The sequence below is a fragment of the Bradysia coprophila genome (assembly GCF_014529535.1).
Source record: "Bradysia coprophila strain Holo2 chromosome X unlocalized genomic scaffold, BU_Bcop_v1 contig_117, whole genome shotgun sequence".
In the NCBI taxonomy this organism is placed as follows: Eukaryota; Metazoa; Arthropoda; class Insecta; order Diptera; family Sciaridae; genus Bradysia; species Bradysia coprophila.
In genome coordinates, this window is record NW_023503292.1 from 2,876,320 (window position 1) to 2,899,418 (window position 23,099).

General features: G+C 34.3%; 1 protein-coding gene across 1 annotated transcript in view; it reads left to right on the top strand.

The window, feature by feature from the left end:
• LOC119067054 (frequenin-1) overlaps positions 1–7,895 on the top strand; it is a 50,113-nt gene extending 42,218 nt beyond the window's left edge. The window contains exons 3-8 of the mRNA XM_037169800.1: positions 1,422–1,446; positions 2,320–2,368; positions 3,117–3,206; positions 5,434–5,512; positions 5,585–5,673; positions 6,371–7,895. Coding sequence (XP_037025695.1) covers positions 1,422–1,446; positions 2,320–2,368; positions 3,117–3,206; positions 5,434–5,512; positions 5,585–5,673; positions 6,371–6,538 — 500 coding nt within the window. The 3' untranslated portion in view covers positions 6,539–7,895. The remainder of the gene's footprint in view (positions 1–1,421; positions 1,447–2,319; positions 2,369–3,116; positions 3,207–5,433; positions 5,513–5,584; positions 5,674–6,370) is intronic.
• Positions 7,896–23,099: the final 15,204 nt, after the last annotated feature.

Consider the following 23,099-nt stretch of genomic DNA (forward strand, 5'->3'; position numbering starts at 1 on the left):
TAAAGTTTAATGTTTTTCTAAAAAAATTTGTTTTTAACAAAATTTGTTTGTTGGGAAGAGAATTTTTCTGCAGTTTGACTTTTTAAGCTTTCCAATAATAACTCGAATTGGCTTTAATTCTCGATACATTTATTTATTCTCCTGTGAAAGAAAAACAGGTAAGAACAGTGCATATTCGAAAACTTGTTACTATTTTTGGGTAGTTTATAGTTGTATTGCTGGCTCGTATGTAATACAACCATTCTCCTAAAACTAGTTACTATTTCACAATGAATCTTACTTACTTGGGCGGGCACTACAACCTACTATTGGTGTTGGCCTCCTTCCAGCAATCTTCTCCAATCGGACCTATTCCTACTCCAAGACTCACTCTTAGATCCGACTCAACTGCATCTTTCCATCTTGCTTTTGGTCTTCCTGGTCTGCGGCTACCATCGGGATTTATGTTTAGCAGCTTCAGAAGCACACGTTCTTCATCCATTCTTTGTACATGACCGAGCCATCTTAATCTATTGATTTTGATGAATATGACTATGTCGGGCTCTTTGTAAACACATTAGTAAACACGATTTGTGTGCATGTGTACGAAAAATTTACTTTCCTATTAAAAATGTCACAGCTCTGAGCCAAGCCATCTCTTCACCATTCACGAGTGCAAAATTTTAGTCTTTACTTTAGTAGAATCTCTGTGAAAACACTAACAGATAACTGTAGATTGTGGATTTGAGCACTATTTCACAGGACTCTCAATGATTGACGCTGTCGGCAAGTCGGTCACTTCTGTCACTTCATCGAACAATTTTAGTGGACAATGTGATCGAAAATTTAATTTCCTAACAAATGATTTTGATTATTAAATTTGGTATCTCAAAAAACCGACTCGAAGGCAGTGCCATCGCTTCTTTTTGCGCTAGTGACGATAACAATTTCCACAATGAGAACCTAAAGATTTGTGGGATAAGGAAAACATGTCGATATTCAGATTTCAGCAAGTGTAACACGAGAATCACAAGGGTGAAAGTGACGCAAGTCCTTGTGTCTACTAATAAAATAACTGATATCGCTAACGGTGACACATTCTCCGCCTCTGCAGGCAATGTAGGCAATTTCAGTTTTATGAAAATTCGAAGTTCTTTTTACATAAATGATTCTTTAAAATGCAATATCTCAGCTAAATCATATCCGATTTTTACATGTGATAGCTCGTTGTACTCCTTTGGATGCCTACATTATCCAAATATCCATGTTTGTGGGTGTTCCTTAGTTCAATTTCTTTTAGTAGAAGACTAGTGTTACGTCCGCCTACTAACGTGCGGACATGATACCTCATTTTTTCTTTTACTTCTTCCCCCGTTTTTTTTTTAATTCGGAACCCAAACCCATTAAATTATATCAAATAATTTTTTAATTTTTTTTTCCAGTTACCGAAAAGGAAATTAGACAATGGTAAGTTGAACAAATTAATTTACTAACAAATTCTAGTATGGAGTCACATACGATAATACGATAATACGCCATACAGTCAAAGGCAGTCAATTTTCAGCATAAATTAGCTTCAGCTGTTTTTCAGCTGATCCATACAAACAATCACAACCGTTTATACGTCTTTATACGGTTTTACCACTATCATGTGCGTGCGTGTAGCAGCTTCAACCGTATGAACAAGGAAAACCAGTTTTGATTGTATGTGTGGATCAGCTGAAAAACAGTTGAAGCAAATTTATGCTGAAAATTGACTGTCTTTGACTGTAAGTTTTAAAAAATAATAATATTTTGTTCTGGATTAAAGTGTTGATTATTTCAGCACTAGTCCTAAATTTTACATGAGAGTCGTGGGACCTATTACTCTAGATAAGTGCCTGGTGGCAACAGGAAGGCAACAGTGATTTAAATGATTACCCTGATTAATCTTAATCTAAAGTTTGGTTTATTGAAGAGGGGTGAGAAGGAGTGGAGTCTAGAAAAAAACTAGGTCGAAACACAACAGAAATCTTTTAAATCAGGATCGCGCCATCCTCCGGACCTCTTCGAAAATCGTCAATTTTTCGAGGTAACTCGAAATGTGACCATAATTTCACATCCGATTAGGAGAATATTGCCTTTTGTCCTCACCTAAGGTGAAAGTGTTTAAAGAAAAAAATTCTTCTACAAATTACTCAGTCTGGAGAAAGTTTTCGAACAAGATAAATGTAACTTACAAAGATCGGAGACCCATTGGTCTCAAATTTTATATAAGCTGGTCGAAGATTTCGCAAAGTGACTCTTAATTGATGCTTGTATCAAGTGTTATCAATTTAATACACAAAATCTGTTTTTTAGGCACAAAGGATTTTTGAAAGACTGTCCCAATGGATTATTAACAGAACAGGTAAGATAATTTTGTATTATTGAAAAAGGCATTATACAGACAATAGGGTTATGGACGCAATAGGGTTACGGACTTACTAGGGTTATGTAAATAGGTACACGGATTTGTGCGGGGCTAACGTCGCAACGTTTGCTACGTTGTCTGCTCGTTTTTATTCGACAGATGGTGTGATATTGATTTAATTTGAGTCAGACCTCACACTAAATTTTGCCTTGAATTTCGGACATTTTTAACTAAGTTTTCGGACAAACTTTTCCTATTTTTGCAAAGAAATCGCCTAGTCAAGAGTTTATTAAACATTCCGTAACAAATCCTAAGGAGGCCTTATATCTTCTTCAGTTTACTCGATCTTCCTTACGTGAAACTCTCGCGCATATTTTAACGATAAGGTGGCCAGCCTTTTTATGAAACTACCTATACTTCAAAGCAACCCATTTTCAACCGCCTGTTTTGAGCTTTGGCTTCTATTTCTCGAACTCCAAATTCATGTAAGATTACTGAAAGATTGAAGAAGAAATCACATATCCAGGAAACCGAGAGTATTTAATTCTTGGGATAAATTGCAGATTAGGTTACAAGCTCGATTAATCGAAAGCGGTAGGGAGGTCGCCTGATGACAATAAAGCAAGAATTGACGCTACTTCGCGATTTTCGTATTTTGTGGTGGGATCGATAGGATGAGGTCACCTGATGACAGTGCAACAAGAATTCACCGGTTTTCAAAAACTAACTCGCTCTATCTTTTCAGGGATTCATCAAAATATACAAACAGTTTTTCCCTCAGGGTGATCCTAGCAAATTTGCTTCACTCGTTTTTAGAGTATTTGACGAAAACAATGTAAGTATTTCAGATTTTAACATACTATCGTTTATTAAATTAGGGAGTAAGGAACATATTTACAGCAACTTTTCGACTTCCCATTTGGATCAGTAACTTTGTGACACTAACTTTTTTTTGGCAAAATTTTCGTTCTAGAATTTTTCGTTCTAGAATTTTTCGTTCTAGAATTTTTCGTTCTAATTTCTGCTTTTGTATTTTGTACGTACAAGCACAGAATACGTCACCTACGACGATATGATTGTTTTGGAAATATACAGAGGGACTTGCATCACTTTTTTACTCTTTTAAGGGTTTTTCTCCAATATCAGATGATTTGGAAATATGCACAGGGATTTGCGTCACATTTTACAAAGTTTTTCGGTCTACACATTCCAGAATCTGCAATAAAAAAATTTAATCCCACTTCCAATGTAAATGTGCAGCGAGTTCCTTATCTTACTTACAAAGTAACTGATATCGCTGAGGGTGACGCGATATCAACAAAAAATTGACCCAAAAAATTTGTGAAAGAAAATTTTACAAAAATAAATTTGCGTCACAAGTGGCAGATGTTAAGGAACCTATTGTTAGGAAAATGGTTAAAAAATGTACTGGAAGAATTTAAACGGAAGAAAACCGAATCAAACATTAATTTAATCTTAAGACTTTTTCACCGGCAAATCAATAAATTATATGGAACTTGTTTTAGGGGTTAAGGTTAGAATGTCCAACAAACAGCAGCCATCTTGAAAATTCTTTTAATTTTTTGTATTTAGGCACATACATAGTTGCAGTAAATTGGTAATCATAGAGTTTCGTTGACGGATAACTTTTTTCGGCATTTCAAGAAAATAGCAGCCATGTCGAAATTTCGTATTTTTGAGATATTTTCGGCTATACGGTATTTAGAGAATTGGGATAAAGTGTCACTTGTAGAGATTGCTTTACCTCAAAATTTCCAAAACTACTGATATCCCACAAAAACCTCAAAGGAGGAAAAGTTGAGGCTAGTCTAGTAAAAATTAAACTTCCTAAACATTTGATATTCGTTTTGGTGACGCATTTTGCGCCTAAATGTAATCAATTTTAAACAAGAAAATTTCAACAAGAAAATATGTCGACGAGAACACCACCAATGAACTCGATTTGTAGAATGAATTTTGCACACCAAGAACTAAGAAAGAAAACTATTCGATATGTGTAAAGTAGAGAGCCTAACTAACGTAATGCGTAAGAATTTCTAAAAGAAACACCAAAACTAATTGATCAATTGAAAACAGAACCTGACTTGTATCACTTTGCATTTTAATCGTTCGGTATTTATGTAGTTGGTACAGTAATTATTGAACTGAAAAATGTGTATGTATTGTGTCAAATGAAATTGATAGCTTCGACTAAATTGAATGAGATGGCAGCAGGACATACTTATTATATTATAGCTTTGAAAACGCTGTGGGTCGTGTGGAACAAGAAAAACCCTCAAACCACACCTATCTTATTTTGAGTTCAGTTTAGTGGACTTGCGTCACGCCCGCTTACTAACGTGTGGGCATGATTTTTGACTAAACTTTCGCATCACCTTCAGTGATATCGGCTATTTTGTAAGTAGCTACAAGGACTTACGTCAATTTCACTATTTAGGGTTTTTTGACTGATATAAGTTTCTTCCAAGCAACGGTTAAGCCAAATAAAATGAACCGCACACTAACCGATGTCATCTATTGAACCATAACCACAATTTATTTTTCTTTGTTAATTTGACAATTGCATTGTTAATAGTGTTGAGGTTATGGCTCTATGGATGACGGTCTGACATTTCGTTTCACCTTGGAAGAAACCTATATACACGTTAAATTTTTATAATAATCAATGTTATAAAGCTTATTCGGTCTAATATCCATTAAATCCTGGTATTTTGACAATGTTTGATGTTTAATTCATTAAATATATGTGAACATGAAATAACGCTCTTTTGGTGGCAATATTGAATAAGCTAAATCAATAAATTTTGGTTTGTTGTCATAGAAAAACCATCACCATTAATTTTTGGTTACAGCCTGGGACAGTCAAAAAAGTGCATTTTTATTCTATACGTGTTTCATTGATTTCAGCTGTTTTGCCATTGTAATTTGTATTGTTAAAACAGCTGAAATCGATAAACACGAAAATCATAAAATACACTTTTTTGACTGTCCTTGGCTGTATACTTTTTTTTTTAAATCTTTCATTCTTAAAATCGTTTCAGGATGGATCGATAGAATTCGAAGAGTTCATCAGAGCACTTTCCGTTACATCAAGAGGGAATTTGGATGAAAAGCTTCATTGTAAGAAATTTTCTCTACAAAACCAATCAGTTCAGTTCTGGAACTAAACTTTTATTTTCTTTGAAATAACAGGGGCGTTCCGACTATACGATGTGGATAATGATGGTTTTATCACACGTGACGAAATGTACAATATCGTAGATGCTATTTATCAAATGGTGGTGAGTTTTATTGTATCTAAAATTGTGGATTTTTTTTAGCTAGTTGCTATTTTCAAAAGAAACAACAATTCCTTACACTTAACATACAACATCATCAAAATTGCATCTCAAAACTATCACTTTTATCACGTATCCAGTTTGTTTATTTATTAGCATTCCTACAAGATTACAAAATTAACCTATAAAATAATCACAGTAAGTAAAACATTTCATCCAATTTATCACAACCCCCGAAAGTTCCAAAAATTCCGCTGCGTTACCGCGTTGGATCGCCATGCTTATGCTTTGTTTTAGGAATGACTTGGAGTGGGGTGTGTTAGTTTTTATCATGTCATTTAGTTCGTCAAAGAACTTTGTAGCGTCTGTACTTCATTGTACCATTGCAGTGGATTGAATGAAATTCAAAATTTGATGTTGATATTGTCTACGACAAAAAAAAAATTCCTGTTCCTAACACGTTAGTAAATGGGGTTGTTTTGCGCACACGATGTTTTGCTGAACTAGCGCGCAAAACAATCTAATTTACCTACTAGTTAGCAGAATAGCTATTTGTTCGAAGATCGTTAAGAAAGTGCAAAAATTTAGTTTAGAATAACACCAACAATCTGACAAGTATTCTATTCATTGCACTGAATCTGTGCACAACCTAATAGTATTACTGATATTATTGACATAAATATTTTTGTTTATTTTTTAGGGTCAACAGCCACAAGCAGAGGACGAAAATACACCCCAAAAACGTGTTGACAAAATCTTTGATCAAATGGACAAAAATCATGACGACAGGTTAACGTTAGAGGAGTTTCGAGAAGGAAGTAAAGCCGACCCACGAATTGTTCAAGCGCTAAGTTTAGGTGGGGATTAATCGAAGAATGAGAGCAACTTTTTATAATCGTTAAAATATTTGTTACTAAAATATTAAAAAAAAAATAACACGAAAAATTACTTAATATTGAGAAACTTGTACAAATCTTAAATTCGTAAATTTTCAGTTAAATTAACCCTTAGTAACTGGCGATATTTCATAATTACTTTATTTAATTTACAATTATATTAAATGTTTTATTTATAAAACGTTTTATTTGACATCTGATTCGACCGTAAACAACAGACTTCAAATAACACAGTTAAAAATAAATAAATCTTTGTGAAATAGTATTTTTTGTTATAAGTGATGAAAAGTGGTATTTTCCAGGACTAGACGTGAGCTTGTCCTAGCGAGGCGAAGCCGAGTACGACAAGCCTACGTCGCGTCCTGAAAAATACCACTTTTCATCACGAATAACAAACTACGTTATTTGTGTCGTAAGGATCATAATGAGACGGAACACACAGACAAATTGTCTGAGACAATAACAAGGAAATCACTCTACAACAGTTTTAATTTTACTTGGCACACTCGATTGCGGCAAAAAAATGAAGTTTCATTGTTTACCAACAAAGTTAGGATCATAATTCGATGTTTTTCGTCACTGCACCTACGATCTAAAAGTTTGATCAAAGTAGTTACTACTTATACAGCGACATATATGCGTCCGAAAAAGTAACTTTCGGTCGGTAAACAAAGCCAACAATGGAATTTCTTATAAATTCTTTCGGACGCAATCGAGAGTGCCAAGAAATAGTGAAATTGTTGTAGAGTGATTTCCTTGTTATTGTTTGTGTGTTCCGTCTCATTTTATGAACCTTACGACACAAACGTCGTTTGTAATTCGTGATGAAAGTGGAATTTTTCAGGACATGTGTTAAAATGTATGGAGGATTTCGCTTTTATGTAGTTTATTCAATTCATTTGATGTTTACATAATCGAAATAAATTTTTAATCATTGGCACTGTTATTACACACAAAATAACACGGGATGTAGTAACTTACTAGGCAACAATTTAATTAGAGCTGATAAAAATTAAATTTGTTCATACATTTTGACAGTAAATTAATGATCTTTGCTTGTTACGTTTTCTTTTGTTGTTACGTAAGTCACTTTTTGGTCGGAAGTTGTCGTCCACTTCTACCTCCAACTGTTGATAACTAATCTTGAAAAATGCCAATTTTCATCACTTATAACAAAAAATACTATTTTGCGCGTGTAGGCTGAAATTCGATGGATTTCCACAAGCAAACTACGATCGAACAGTTCAACTTTTCTGCACTTCTCAGAGAGAGGTATTTGCGACCAAGAAAGTACTTTCTCGGCTGAAAATGTATTTTCATATATATATTGAAATGTTTGGAGTGATTTATTTGTTTGTGCTGTTGTGGTTTCGTCTCATTTCAGTTTTCAAGCGCAAAAAATGTTTTGTGACCTTGACATCGACAAAATGTACACGAAAACTGTTTATGTCCTGGTAAGTAAATACTTTCTCGGCCTCGATTGATTGTGTAATGATGATTTGCAATGAAAAACTGAAATTTTTGTTGAGATATTTTTTAATTTCTGCATCGAGTTGAGTATGTTGGGTCACATCAACTACTGTCGAATCACGATATTTAACGTGTCGAACCCAGAGCAGTATATTTAATATAAAAACTTTTTATATAAATAAAGTCAACAATCGTGGTTCGACAGTTGAAGAATGGTTCGCGTTCCGAAGTTTTCAGTAAATGTATAACAACCAAAATCAGTGCGACCGTGTCCAAAATTTCTGTGATAGATTTACATCTCAAACACTCATTGAGTCGAAGATCAGATCGGTAGAACCGTACAACCTCGATTTGTTACCGTTACCCGTACAAGAGGGTAGTCTTAATATACTAATCGCTCTTACGTCTCAGAGCTCTACTTTCGCTATTCGCAAGAACCGATTTTTCTTTTAAATCTTGAGTTCGTAAAAAATTGCGATGAGCTTTTATTTCACGCCTTGCAGGCTAGGGACTCCACCCTTAAGCACCCTTAAGAATGATGTGTACAAAATCTAATATTTTGTGTACAAAACTATACTCGTTTTTTATTATTGATTTTTGAAAATTTTAAGTGTACATGAGACATTGTTTTACAAATCAAAAATTTCTGTAAGTTTTTCATTTGTAGGGTGTGTTCCAAGAATGCTTGCTGCATTCCCACGTTGTATGGCTAATGAAATTCTATTGCATAGGAATTTCTTAGCTCGTATATCACCCGATTCTTCTATTAGCATTTTTCCGATTGTGTCAAAACTTGTTTTTTTTTGGAGAACAGAATGCGGTAGTTGGGAGTCTGTGTTTTTCATAAAATCAAAACTTGCGAATTGCTAAAGAAGCACGGGCGATTAGTTATTCGAGGCTAAAGTAAATAAGAAAAATTATATTTGGCAGCAAATTATTTGTTACTTTAACTTATCGATGTCGAAAATATGCGTATGACAAAACGTCGGATAACGAAGCATTTCTGACATGTCGAATCGCGTTTATTTTACGTTTCTAAGAAATTATCTTAATTTTTGTTTATAATTGAAATATGAATATATTCATAAAGCAATAGCAGCACACCAACATTAAGTGAAAATGCAGAATAAAATTATTTTAGAAATAACCTGCTTCCTTTTATTTAAACTTTCTGTGATAAATACAATCATGAAATGTGCAATATTATACGCAAATTTGTTAAAATTAAATACAATTATTGTCGAATGTACAAAGTTAATAATTCACTAATATTACATTCAACATATTTCAGAGATAACTTTTAATTTCATACGTCCAATAGATCACTAAGCGGAAAATCGAAGATCCAGCTTCACTGATGCCACTATTAAAATTCTAATGACGTTTAGGAGTCATGGGTACTACGCTAAAATTAAATGTTTCGGTTTTTATTTTCGATGCCTTTCCCCAGAACTCTTTTGTAAATTGTACGACTATAATAACGACTATAAATGTGTAACGAAAACTAAACAGCTTATAAAACATAAACTAACCTCGACCCGTACGAAACACCTATTCGTATCAAAACCCTTTAATGTAAAACTCTTTATCTCTCTCACTTCATTCTCTGCTCTGCTGAAAAGCTATGAGCGCTTAAAAATCGCCTACACTTACATTACACATTCTTTTCCTTGTTATCATGTACAAAGAAATTGCCGGAGACAATATCGAAGTCAAATTTCATAAATTTTTTACAGATAAATATGCCATTATATAGCTCAAAATAGCTATATATGCCTATATACAGCTAAATATAGATGTCCACGTATATGATGTCTTAACCCCCAAACACATAACCAACTAGTTCTCTGTTAACAGTAACTCGCTAGTACCATTTTTCCCAAGATATTTAACTTTTACTAAAATCCAATAGGGCCGCCGGCAGCCATTTTGTTATTGTACTAATGCTTCACATTTGTTTATAGCTTTCAAACAAAGCAAATTCATGAAATTCGGTCAAAGTTTACTCGATATATTGACAAAATACTCCACGTTCACTGTACGACCGAGTAGCCGGATATGAGCTCACTCCAAGAGACCTAGGTAACGCTCCGATGAACCGAATTTCATCAACTTTTTTTCCCTGATTGTAAATACCTTTCATTTGACGTATCAGTTACAAGTATAGCGTTTAAATGTTATATTCGAAAATACTAAAGCACTTATTGGGTCCCAACTCGGGAGCAGTCGACCTGAAATCACCTATCTTCGAACTTAGCCTGTCTTTTGACATTGCCAAACAGGAAAAAAAAGAATTTTCAAAATCGGTTGCGTTTAACTCAAGGTAGAGAACCCACGGACAGACGGACAATCGGACTTTTTCTTTCGCTGATTTGGCATTTCTGGACAACCACAATCGGGTTTAAAAATTCGGTAAACTGCTGATTTTTCTCAGAGCTGGTCAAGCTGCTATAACCAATCTATATTTTATTGAAAAATGATACTGGCAGAAAGATATCATTGAAAATAATCAAAAAAAAAACATTTCTTAAAAAAATTCCCAAGTTTTTGTTTTCCAGCAAGATATCCATTACTCTTAACAGTGATGAATCTAATATTAGTGATTTTCACGTTCAACAGATGACTTTACGCGAATTTTGCAATTTGTAACAAGGAGTGCGTCACTGAGAAGTACAAATCATACAAGAAAGCGATATCATCTGTTGATCGTGAAAACCACCAATTTGATGTTACATTGACATTGACGCCGTAAGTGTGCCTAAAATTTTAATTTCAAGGGGGCGACTCGATGATAAAATGAGCTGAAATACCAGGAATCTACACATGGCTAAATTGTTACCTACATTTCGGGGCAAAATTATTATTATTATTTTGATGATAATTTTGGACTCGCATTCTTTTTGGAAAAAGTACGACCACCGTTTGGTGTTAAAATGTGTTAGCTTCCAATAAAAATTTAAATATTTGTGGTGACGTAACCTCAGTCCGAGAAAACTCAATATTTCACGAAAATTGACACATATTTTGAGGGTTCTCGAAGTTAAGTTACATCAACACAAACATTTAAGCTTTTGCTGGAAACTAACACATTTTAACACCAAACGATGGTCGTACTTTTTCGAAAAAGGATGCGAGTCCAAAATTATCATCAAAATAATAATAATTTTGTCCCGAAATGTAGGCAACAATTTAGCCATGTGTAGATTCGTGATGAAAAATAAGTTTCAACGCTTCCATGTAAGAAAATGACGATGCGATAAAAAGAATTTGGCACTTTCCATTTTGAATTTCGAGTACACTTATCGATCAACTTGACAATACCAAAGTCTCGGACATACTGACAACGCATAGTGATCTATACGCATTGATCTTTCCTTTCTTTTTTAAATCGAAGATCAGGCATGGATGATTAAATCGACTCATATTTTCTGGAGATAATGTGGATTTTTTGGTATGATAGGCGAAATACTTACTTTATTTAAACTTAGATCATTTATAGGTGAACACATTGACATTTCCAAAATTTTATTCAAAAACCACTTTGAGTCGAACTAAGTTTATTGTTACATTCTTCGTTGAAAATATAGCATACACAGTGATCCCAAAAAATCTTTGTTCGTCCGAATTTCGGACATTTTAGTCATTATTTCCAACACAAATTCTGACCCTTCTGGAAGTTTTCAACAATTTCCAAAAATATCGGACACTTCGGTACGGTTCGGACGCCCGGCTTTACGTATGTATAATGCCGTACATATGCTAAAAAGCATTTGATGTATGATAGTATACTTACAATCAATGGAGACTGATACAAGTTCAAATAGTTGCAAAATCGATGCAATAGTTATTTGCATCACTTGGATTGAAACCACGAAATTACAGTGTACGTGTGAATTCGTATACCGAGAGAATAATTTTTGCATGAGTATGTATGTTTCGTCGAGACGAAGTCGAGTATATACTGTATATACTGAGTGGTTTCAATCTTGTGATGCACAAAATTTTACACTTGCCACACCATTTGTACACATCTTTCAAGTCGTGGCACCAAAATTTTATTTCAGATTTAAATTCCTTGATTCAATTTCTCCTATAATTTCACTTCAAATCTCTAACATCTTTCAAGGTTAAACTTAAATGTATAGAAGAAGAATAAGAATAAAAACGAAACCGAAAATACGCGATACAAAGCCGAACGAGTCGATCGTTCGATGTTCATTATAATATGGAGAGTAAGCTCCGCCTTCGTTTTCATTTAAAATCAAATTTCTCTCTTTGGCGAATAGCCACAGGAAATGCCACTATTAAGTAAAACATTGCTCACATTCCTAGACCTGTTTACAAGGTCTGCTGAGAGAGAACTAAAAAAGTGTAGTTTCCGATAACTTTTGGCGCGTGATATTCAGTGTTGAGGCGAGTGTAAAGTACTTTGCAGTCTATACACATCCTCACTCTTCTTGAGGCCAACTTTGCTCGCCTCTTCACTTAACTGTTGTAGCATAAGCTGAGCCTGACCTAGATTCGCTGCTATCGGTACAATGTCATCAGCGAAGCGGAGATTGCTCAGGTACTCTCCATTTATCTTTAATCCCATTTTACTCCAGTTTAACTTCCTAAAAATACTCTGCAGAATCGCCGTGAATAATTTCGGTGAAATGGTGTCACCCTGCCTTACACCTCGGCCAATTCTGAATTTCTCCGTGCTCTTATGAAGTTTTATACATGAAGTAGCATTTTTGTACACATATCGAATTGTGTTGGAGTACCTTGAGTCTACTCTACATTCGTCTAATGCGTCCAATATCGACCATGTTTCCACTGAATCGAAAGCTTTTTCGAAGTCTATGAATAGCAAGACTATGTCGATGTTGTATTCACGACACTTCTCAATAAGCGTTCTCATCACCTGCAAATGGTCGTTTGTGCTGAAACCAGATCTGAAAGCAGCTTGTTCAACAGGTTGGTAGAAGTCGAACTTGTTAGTGTTCCTCTTCGTAATGATTTTCATAAACAACTTGTAGAGTGTTGAACATCCTCACTGCATACTTCTTCTTCTTCTTCTTCTTCTTTTTCAGCCTGTTTCTATCCACTGCTGGATGTAGGCCTCTCCAACTTCTTTCCATTTCGTACGATCCATTGCCATTTGCTGCCAGTTTATACCTGCAATATTCTTAATTCCGTTTGTCCATCTCTCTGGTGGTCTACCTATAGCTCGTCTTTTATATGGTCGCCAGTTCATGATCTTTTTGGTCCAACGTTCGTCTGTCCTTCTTGCAATATGTCCCGCCCAGCTCCATTTCAGAGATGCTATTCTTTCCATGACATCAACGACCCTGGTTTGTTGTCGAATCCATTGATTCGTCATTCTGTCTCTGAGTGTTATTCCAAGCATACTCCGTTCCATGGCTCTTTGTGTCACTCTCAATTTATCTTCGGATGCTTTCGTTAAAGTTAACGTTTCCGCTCCATAAGTGAGCACTGGAAGGACACAAGTGTCGAAAACTTTGCGTTTCAGACTATTATTCATTTTGCTTTTGAAAATTAGTCTGAGTTTTCCGAACGCTGCCCATGCGAGACCAATCCTACGTCTTATTTCTGCAGTTTGGTTGTCCAGACCTAACTTCAGTTTATGTCCTAGATATACATAGCTGTCGACTCGTTCAATGACAGTGTCACCAATTTTGATCTCTCTATCGTCCCCGATGTTGGTCATGACTTTTGTTTTCGACACTGCATACAGACAAAACAAATTTACTAAAACTCGTTCGCTTCGAGTGAGTGCGTATATATTATTTTGTTTGTATTCCGCTCGTATATATTCCCAAAGTATATGAGATAACGATGCTACTTATCAACTTATGTGGTAAACATACTGTTGCACTCGTGCCATAAATAACTATTTTGTTGATATACGTTCATTAAATTTTGATGTTATATATTGATATCGATTGTTCCTCAGGCTCAGAGTGGCTAAATTTAGACAATAAAAATTTAGCAATTTACGTAAAAACCGGATTGAAAATATAATATGTACGATTTTATTTGAAAAACACCGTCCATGAATCGATTCGGTTTTGTATGAAAAGAATCGAAGAAAATAATATTTTACTTCACAACCGAAATCCACATTATCTTACACAGTCTTTTCCGTAACGCACATATAAAATTCTAAAATATAAGTGCATACATTCACAGCCGTAAGGGCGCCTTCTATTTCAAAACATAACGCATAGCAGGTCATTTTACCGCTTACTTTTTAAAATTTAATGCGCACTTATGGCGTGAATTACGTATATAATTGTAATTGACGATGAAACAGCTGACAAACAAGTTGATTATGTTCGTATTGATAGTTAAGTAGCTATACGCAAATGTTGTACGGATTTTGGGGGAGAGTAATGTCACAGATTTCGTACGGTTCATACAAAAGGGCATAGCAGGGTTATTACGTGAAAAGTTATTAAAAAGTATGTGAATAGTGATTTTACAAGCAAGTGTGAACAGCCTAATGGATGAACTATTGGGGTGAAGTGATTTTAGATTTTTTTTTCTCCCAGGAGCAAACAAAAATAAATTTAATGAAAAACTTCTGAAAATATGTCTGTAACTGTATTGAGGGTATCATCCAGGGTTTTTTTAATAATTTTTAAGTTCAGAGAAAAATTTAATGATTTTTTTTCTTAAGTTCGAGGTGGGGAAGTACTACGTTTATTTGTCGTTAATTAGTCTTGAGGAGATATATATCCTAATTTTGGAAATAATTTTTAAATAATGGAAAATTCTGAAAAAATTACAGATGTTACTCTACACAAAGACATTTTTTGTGTATTTTTAAGATTTTTAAGTAAGAAAAGTTACTCTAGATTTTTTTCTGCGCACTTTGGAGAGAAAAAAAATAAAACAAAAATCACTTCTCCCCCAATAATTCAACCCCAATCCTCACACTTCCCCTTAGGGGGCTCACACTTGCGTAATATCATATTTATACTAATATCATCCAAATCCATATAAAAGACCTTTATTCGGTTTAGGAGCTCTTTTCACATAGCAGGGTTACTATACACTTTATTTGATTTGTATAAAAAAGGGTGTGAGATGCGGGGTGGTAGTGTGTTGATCTAAAATTACTAAATAAGCGTACGTCATTTGTGTATGGCCACTAGAAATATATCGTAAAACAACTGTTACTAATTTAAAAATATTTTTTGCTCATTGCAAACTTTAAACATTAGAAACTTTAATATTAGAAATAAAAAAAAAATCAATAAAATTTAATAGCAAAACTACAAAGAACAAATCTCAAAATTAAAAATTATAAAAAATTTGTGTTTATATATTAGAAAACAAAAGTGGGCTTATTATTGTTGAAACAAAATTTACAAAACTAATTCAAAATTAAATGTTGTGCGCATGCTTTTGACTAAAAATATTAATTAGTATTTGAAATAATAACCAATAATTTATTCTAAAATTTAAATATTGCTAAAATGACTCTTCAATTTTTGTAAATAACAGTTCTGAATGTTATGACACAGACAAAAATACAATAAACGTAGGGTTACTTACGTTTACACGGGCTTTTTCACAAACTTCAATACTCAAATTTCATATAAAAAGTAAAATACATCGAACTTAAAGCACACAGATTTTTATTATAATAATCTTCCACCACTATTCGCCGTAATATTTACGTAGTACGTGCGCATACGCAACTAATAGCGCACATCGTGTAAAAAATGCGATGCGTGGTGAGATATGTCACAGTAGGCAAACGTTAAGTATCTAGTGGATATAATTCGGTTTGTAAATTTATTTAGAGAACTTTTTTTAGCTGGACGCCACTAACGACAATTTCGAACGAAAATGGTAACGTTACCGGTAAAGCCAACATAAATGCCCTGTCAAAAATGGCGACCATTGTGAATGTATTATGAATGAAATTTTTACTATTTGTAACATGCAAAATTGGTCATGATGGTAGTTAATTTATTTAACACATGTACCAAATGTCAAGTGGAATGCGTGGAACGCGAGTGCTTGGAGAAACAGCGACTGCTACGCAATTGACATCTGATTGATTTTTTGTTGATTTGTTGGTTTTGTCGAGTGCTTTTCAATTTTAACATTTTCTTTCGCTTTGGTGTAACAAGGACTGAAACAGCTTCTAGTTTTGTGTTAAAATTGTTTCAAAGTCTTCTAATTTTTATAGGTTTCAGATGTGTTCGTATATAATAAGCCCTAATTAGGCCGTTAAATCGTGAATTTTGCTTTGTGTTTGAGTGATTTGTTTCCGTACAGAACTCATTCTGTTCTTGTCTTTTTTAAAAGAAAAATTTAATTAATTTGAGAATCTTCTTCTTCTTCTTCTTTTTCAGCCTGTTTCTATCCACTGCTGGATGTAGGCCTCTCCAACTTCTTTCCATTTCGTACGATCCATTGCCATTTGCTGCCAGTTTGTACCTGCAATATTCTTAATTCCGTTTGTCCATCTCTCTGGTGGTCTACCTATAGCTCGTCTTTTATATGGTCGCCAGTTCATGATCTTTTTGGTCCAACGTTCGTCTGTCCCTCTTGCAATATGTCCCGCCCAGCTCCATTTCAGAGATGCTATTCTTTCCATGACATCAACGACCCTGGTTTGTTGTCGAATCCATTGATTCGTCATTCTGTCTCTGAGTGTTATTCCAAGCATACTCCGTTCCATGGCTCTTTGTGTCACTCTCAATTTATCTTCGGATGCTTTTGTTAAAGTTAACGTTTCCGCTCCATAAGTGAGCACTGGAAGGACACAAGTGTCGAAAACTTTGCGTTTCAGACTATTATTCATTTTGCTTTTGAAAATTAGTCTGAGTTTTCCGAACGCTGCCCATGCAAGACCAATCCTACGTCTTATTTCTGCAGTTTGGTTGTCCAGACCTAACTTCAGTTTATGTCCTAGATATACATAGCTGTCGACTCGTTCAATGACAGTGTCACCAATTTTGATTTCTCTATCGTCCCCGATGTTGGTCATGACTTTTGTTTTCGATAAGTTCATCTTGAGGCCAACTTTGCTCGCCTCTTCACTTAACTGTTGTAGCATAAGCTGAGCCTGACCTAGATTCGCTGCTATCGGTACAATGTCATCAGCGAAGCGGAGATTGCTCAGGTACTCTCCATTTATCTTTAATCCCATTTTACTCCAGTTTAACTTCCTAAAAATACTCTGCAGAATCGCCGTGAATAATTTAGGTGAAATGGTGTCACCCTGCCTTACACCTCGGCCAATTCTGAATTTCTCCGTGCTCTTATGAAGTTTTATACATGAAGTAGCATTTTTGTACACATATCGAATTGTGTTGGAGTACCTTGAGTCTACTCTACATTCGTCTAATGCGTCCAATATCGACCATGTTTCCACTGAATCGAAAGCTTTTTCGAAGTCTATGAATAGCAAGACTATGTCGATGTTGTATTCACGACACTTCTCAATAAGCGTTCTCATCACCTGCAAATGGTCGTTTGTGCTGAAACCAGATCTGAAAGCAGCTTGTTCAACAGGTTGGTAGAAGTCGAACTTGTTAGTGTTCCTCCTCGTAATGATTTTCATAAACAACTTGTAGAGTGTTGACAATAGGCTTATGGGTCGGTAATTTTCCAGCTTTGTTATGTCTCCTTTTTTATGCAGCAATGTAATTACCGCATTTTCCCAGGCTTCTGGTACTTCTTCCCATTGGAGACATTGATTAAACAAAGCCGTGATTGCCTTTAATAATGAGTCTCCACCTAGTTTAATGGCTTCCACTGGAACACCATCTTCTCCGGGAGACTTTTTGTTTTTCATCTCGGCTACTGCAGCTTTGACTTCATCAACAGTTATGTCGGGCATATCCTCCGATCCCACGTTTCTTATTATTGGTCTATCTTCGGTTTCTTCCGTTGGGCTCTGTCTTGCTGAAGAAAACAAATTCTCATAAAATTCTGTTGCAATGTTTAATATCGCATTTCGATCCGTTTGGATCGTTCCTGTTTTGTCTCGTAATTTGAAGATTTCTTTTTTGGCGTTTGTCATTTTTCTTCGTAGGACTTTCATATTTCAGTTAGCTTCAATTATGTTTTGAGCCAATTGGACATTATATTTTCTTTCATCTGATCTCCTTGCATTTTGAATTTGAGAATACAGTAGGCAAAGTATCTAAATTAATAATTTTCCATTAATTCGTCACAACTTTTAATTCATAATTCAATCCTGAAAATTCGTCAACCTAAAAATACACTGCTCGTACGCATTCACATCCGCAATCAACAAACGTCAAACGGTTTTCATTGTCTCATTAGATTTTTTTGTGAAAATGTTTTTTGCCTACCTATTAAACCAGAGCTCTCAATATTTCCGAAATTTTTTCATTTATTCGATTCAATAAATGGTTTACAAGATGCTTCAATTGATAATTATTATAAATTTCGAATAAGGAAAGTGCTCTTAAAATCAACAAATCGAAAACAAAAACAATGTTTTTATTGTTGGAGTTATTTTCAGGAAATTAATGCTATGCAAGCCTTTGAATCGTCAATTCAATCGACTGTTGTATTTAATCGATGATGCGAAGATCTTTACAGCAGTTGTGACGAATTAATGGAAAATTATTAATTTAGATACTTTGCCTACTGTATTCTCAAATTAATTAAATTTTTCTTTAAAAAAAGACAAGAACAGAATGAGTTCTGTACGGAAACAAATCACTCAAACACAAAGCAAAATTCACGATTTAACGGCCTAATTAGGGCTTATTATATACGAACACATCTGAAACCTATAAAAATTAGAAGACTTTGAAACAATTTTAACACAAAACTAGAAGCTGTTTCAGTCCTTGTTACACCAAAGCGAAAGAAAATGTTAAAATTGAAAAGCACTCGACAAAACCAACAAATCAACAAAAAATCAATCAGATGTCAATTGCGTAGCAGTCGCTGTTTCTCCAAGCACTCGCGTTCCACGCATTCCACTTGACATTTGGTACATGTGTTAAATAAATTAACTACCATCATGACCAATTTTGCATGTTACAAATAGTATTCAATTTGTGATTATTACTCCCAATATTTTATTATTGGATTTATGAGAAGCAAATGTTGTTTGCTACGAATTCCAGTAATAAAAAATTGGGCCACTGTGGGAGTAATAATCACAAAATGAATAAAAAAATGCATTCATAACACATTCACAATGGTCGCCATTTTTGACAAGACATCAACGTTGGTTTCATCGTTAACGTTTCCATTATAACTGGAAATTATCCTTATCTGCCGTTTAGCTAACGTTCTCTATTGTAGCACTTGTAGGTGAAATTGTTTTGCTCTAGTAATATACAAACCATAATGCGATAAATATTTGTATATCTTGCAACTATACCAGATGCTGGTCGTATTTTGGATACGGTGAGGGTCGGATTCTTTTTTTAAATGGCTACTCAATTTGTAACCACAACACAAATACATAAAACGCACATGAATACGTTAGTAAACGGAGTCAAACGAAGAATAATTAGTTGGAAAATGGCGGTAAATTTATACATTTTTATATCGGAAAGGCGACGATCTTACACTGTCAATATCGTCCTTTATAGTCTGGACGACATTATCATTTTTCTAGACGATACTCCTTGATGAAAATATCCACAGGACGATTGATCGTTTTGGATGATGAAGTATCGTCCTGTGTGATAATTTAGTTGTTAACAACTTTCTAGATGATGTTATCGTCTAGATTGTTTTTAAAATACTAAATTGAAAATGATTTTATCACCAAGATCCAAATATTAACGTCCAGTACATTTATTGTGCAGATAGTTAGAGAAAAACAAGTGTTTAAAAAATTCTGACGAAAAGCTTGATTTTTCAATCAATTCTTAAAATATCGCCCAGGTCGAAAACGAATATATCCATGAAATTTTTAGAGCGATAATATCGTTCGAAAAATGATATTATCGTCCGATAATATCGTTCGAAATATGATATTATCGTCCACAGGGCGATAATATAGATTTTTGAAAGATAATATCGTTCCTGATGATATTGACCGTGTAGAAATGTCCCGCCACAGTAAATATCAGTTCTAAACAACTTTGATTTTTCAAAAGTGCTTAGATAGTACTTTATATGGAGTTTTTTTTTGCTAATTGGCAGTTTTTAGGTTGATAATTCGTGGTCACGACAGAATGGCTGAATTTCCGTTTCGCAACACAATATGAGGATTTTGAACCCACATCCTAGAAAATGCATCCTAGAAGTGCACTCCGACTCACATCCATGCATATTTGCAGATTTAAACGTACCGTCGTATTATAATTTTTTTATTTCTCCAACTTCACTCAATCCACGCCATTAGTCGCATAAATTTATACGTCAGAGAGAGCTTTTTTCTCCTTTGTTACGATCTGTCAGTTTTTTTATTTTGCGATTTGTATGGAAATGAAAACTAAGAAACTTGAGATATCTTTGCTGTTTTAAGTGGTTTTTCATATTTTTTTGGACCAAACTGTTTTAAAATGTGTTTGGAATCGATTGGCATTAACAGATTGTGTGAAAATATTTTTTTCTATTTTATTATTTTGTTAATGTCAATCGATTCCAAACACACTTTAAAACATTTTGGTCCAAAAAAATATGAAAAACCACTTAAAACAGCAAAGATATCTCAATTTTAGTTTTCATTTCCATATTAAATCGCAAAATAGAAAAACTGACAGATCGTAACAAAATAGGAAAAAGCTCTCTCTGACGTATAAATTTATACGACTAATGGCGTGGATTAGTAAAAATGAGAGAAGTAAGCAAAATAAGAGAAATAAGAAATTTATAATATGACGGTTACATTAAAGAAATTCTTTTTTTTTAAATTCCATTAGATTCTCAAGATTTTCGAAAATGTCTCAAATTTCTCATATAATTTCTCAAAAATATTCCATATTCCATAAATTAACCGAACGAATTTTATTCAGATTTTTGATTTTAGTGGATTGGCATCACTGATATATATATATATATATATATATATTATTAGCTACTTGTGGTGGCGCCATAATAACTTCATGTGTTTAAGGAGTTCAAAAAGTAATGGTTTGCGTTAATTAAGATTTGCAAGTCCGAAAAAGTGGTGTGCCGTGGTATTTTTTTGATGAAAAAACCGCAGAATCGTTTTAGTTTGAATCTAAAATGCCAGTATTAAATGACAAAATGATTACACTTTTAGACTAAAATTATTATTTTTTAATGTGTAGGCATCCTGTACGCTGTATTTACATTGTCTGCGATGATAATGTAATTGAAATTTACATGTTAGGTTTTTCGATGATTTACATGCTATGCGCGATCATTTACATGCTCGGTCGGAAATTTTTCGATGATTTTGTTTATGTTTTCACTTCTCACAAATCGCGATATAAATTGGAATTTACACAGGCTATTTTTTGGTACACGTGCCATCGATACAATTAAAAAAACACTAACATCACAACTGAATTTGTAATTTGAAACAACAAAATCAAAAATTTTATCTTCCATGTGTGACTATTTCATACATTACTCGTTTCTGTATATAAACTCTAAAACATACGTTAATTCTGGTTTTCTAGGGATATAATTCTATTATTACTCTTCTAGGGTAAATTTTATTTCCGTTTTTTTATTTTGAAGAAAAAAACCAGTGACCCGACGGAGATTCGAACACGGAACCTCTGACTTATGAACAATCTACGCTAACCATTTGACCACAGAGTCTTCGGGTATATCAGATATACATACCCTCATGATTGTCTTATGCCGCATTGTGCGACTCAATTTATAAAGTATATAAGCAACATGTACTGCAAAATGTGTCGCGTGTATGTGTGAATGCCATGTTTGGTTTCGGTTAGAACGAAAAATAATCAAATTTTGATGAAACGGATACTCTTCATTCAAAATTTCTTATTTTTTTTGTTTTACCTCAAGATTTCTGTAAATTATTTATATCATATATGCCGAGAAATATGTCATCGCAAATGTGGTGTAAAAATGTGTAAGAAAGCGCAGGGACTCAGTGCTCAGCAGAAATTCGTACGATTTGCAATTTATTTTGATAAAATGAATAAAAAAAAATAAAAAAATGTTTGGTGCGGGAAGAGAACTCACGACCTCATGCATAAAAAGTTCACGCTCTAGCCAATTCGGCCACTGACATTGATGATTCCACTTAGTTTTGTTGTCATAAAACCCCACATGTATGTAGAACATAAAAGCAATTAACATAGATGCTCGCATAGATGTGTTAGTAAGTCTGTCGCAGGTAGTCCGATCAATTTAAAAAGTGCATGCATGATGCTTGATGCACGACAAAATGTCGCGTGTGTATGTTTAGAACGAAAAATAATCAAATTTTGACTAAACGGATTCTCGTTATTCAAAATTACGTTGTGTAGTGTTTTATATCAGGATTTCTGCAGCGTTATTAGTTTTTCGATTGTACAAATATCTGCCGAGAAATGTGTCATTGCAAATCAATATGACAAAAAGGCTAAGGTCTCGGTTTACAGCAGATATTCCTTCGATTGAAAATCTACCTACGATACCGGAGATCAGTTTATTTACAATTTTTTGATAGAAGATTGAAAAAAAAAAACAAAAAAAATGTTCGTTGTGAGAATAGAACTCACGATCATGTGCATAAAATTGACGCGCTCTAGCCGATTCGGCCACCGAGACTTACGATTACATCTCGATATGTTGCCATAATTTGCTTGATTGTCACACATGATGCTTGTGTACTAGTACTAGATACACCAAATATTTCAGTGGTGTTTGTATGCCTTCGAGTTTATATACAGAAACGCTGAATGTATGAAATAGTCACACATGGAAGATAAAGCATTGTATTGGTAGGCGAAAAAAATTCTCGAATCACTTCTTATGTACATATTGTATACACACGCGTTCGCTACGCTCACTTGTTATATACAATATGTACATACGAAGTAATTCTCGAATTTGTCTCGCCTACCAATAAAGTACTATTTCACTGAAACTGAGAATGACAACAATAAA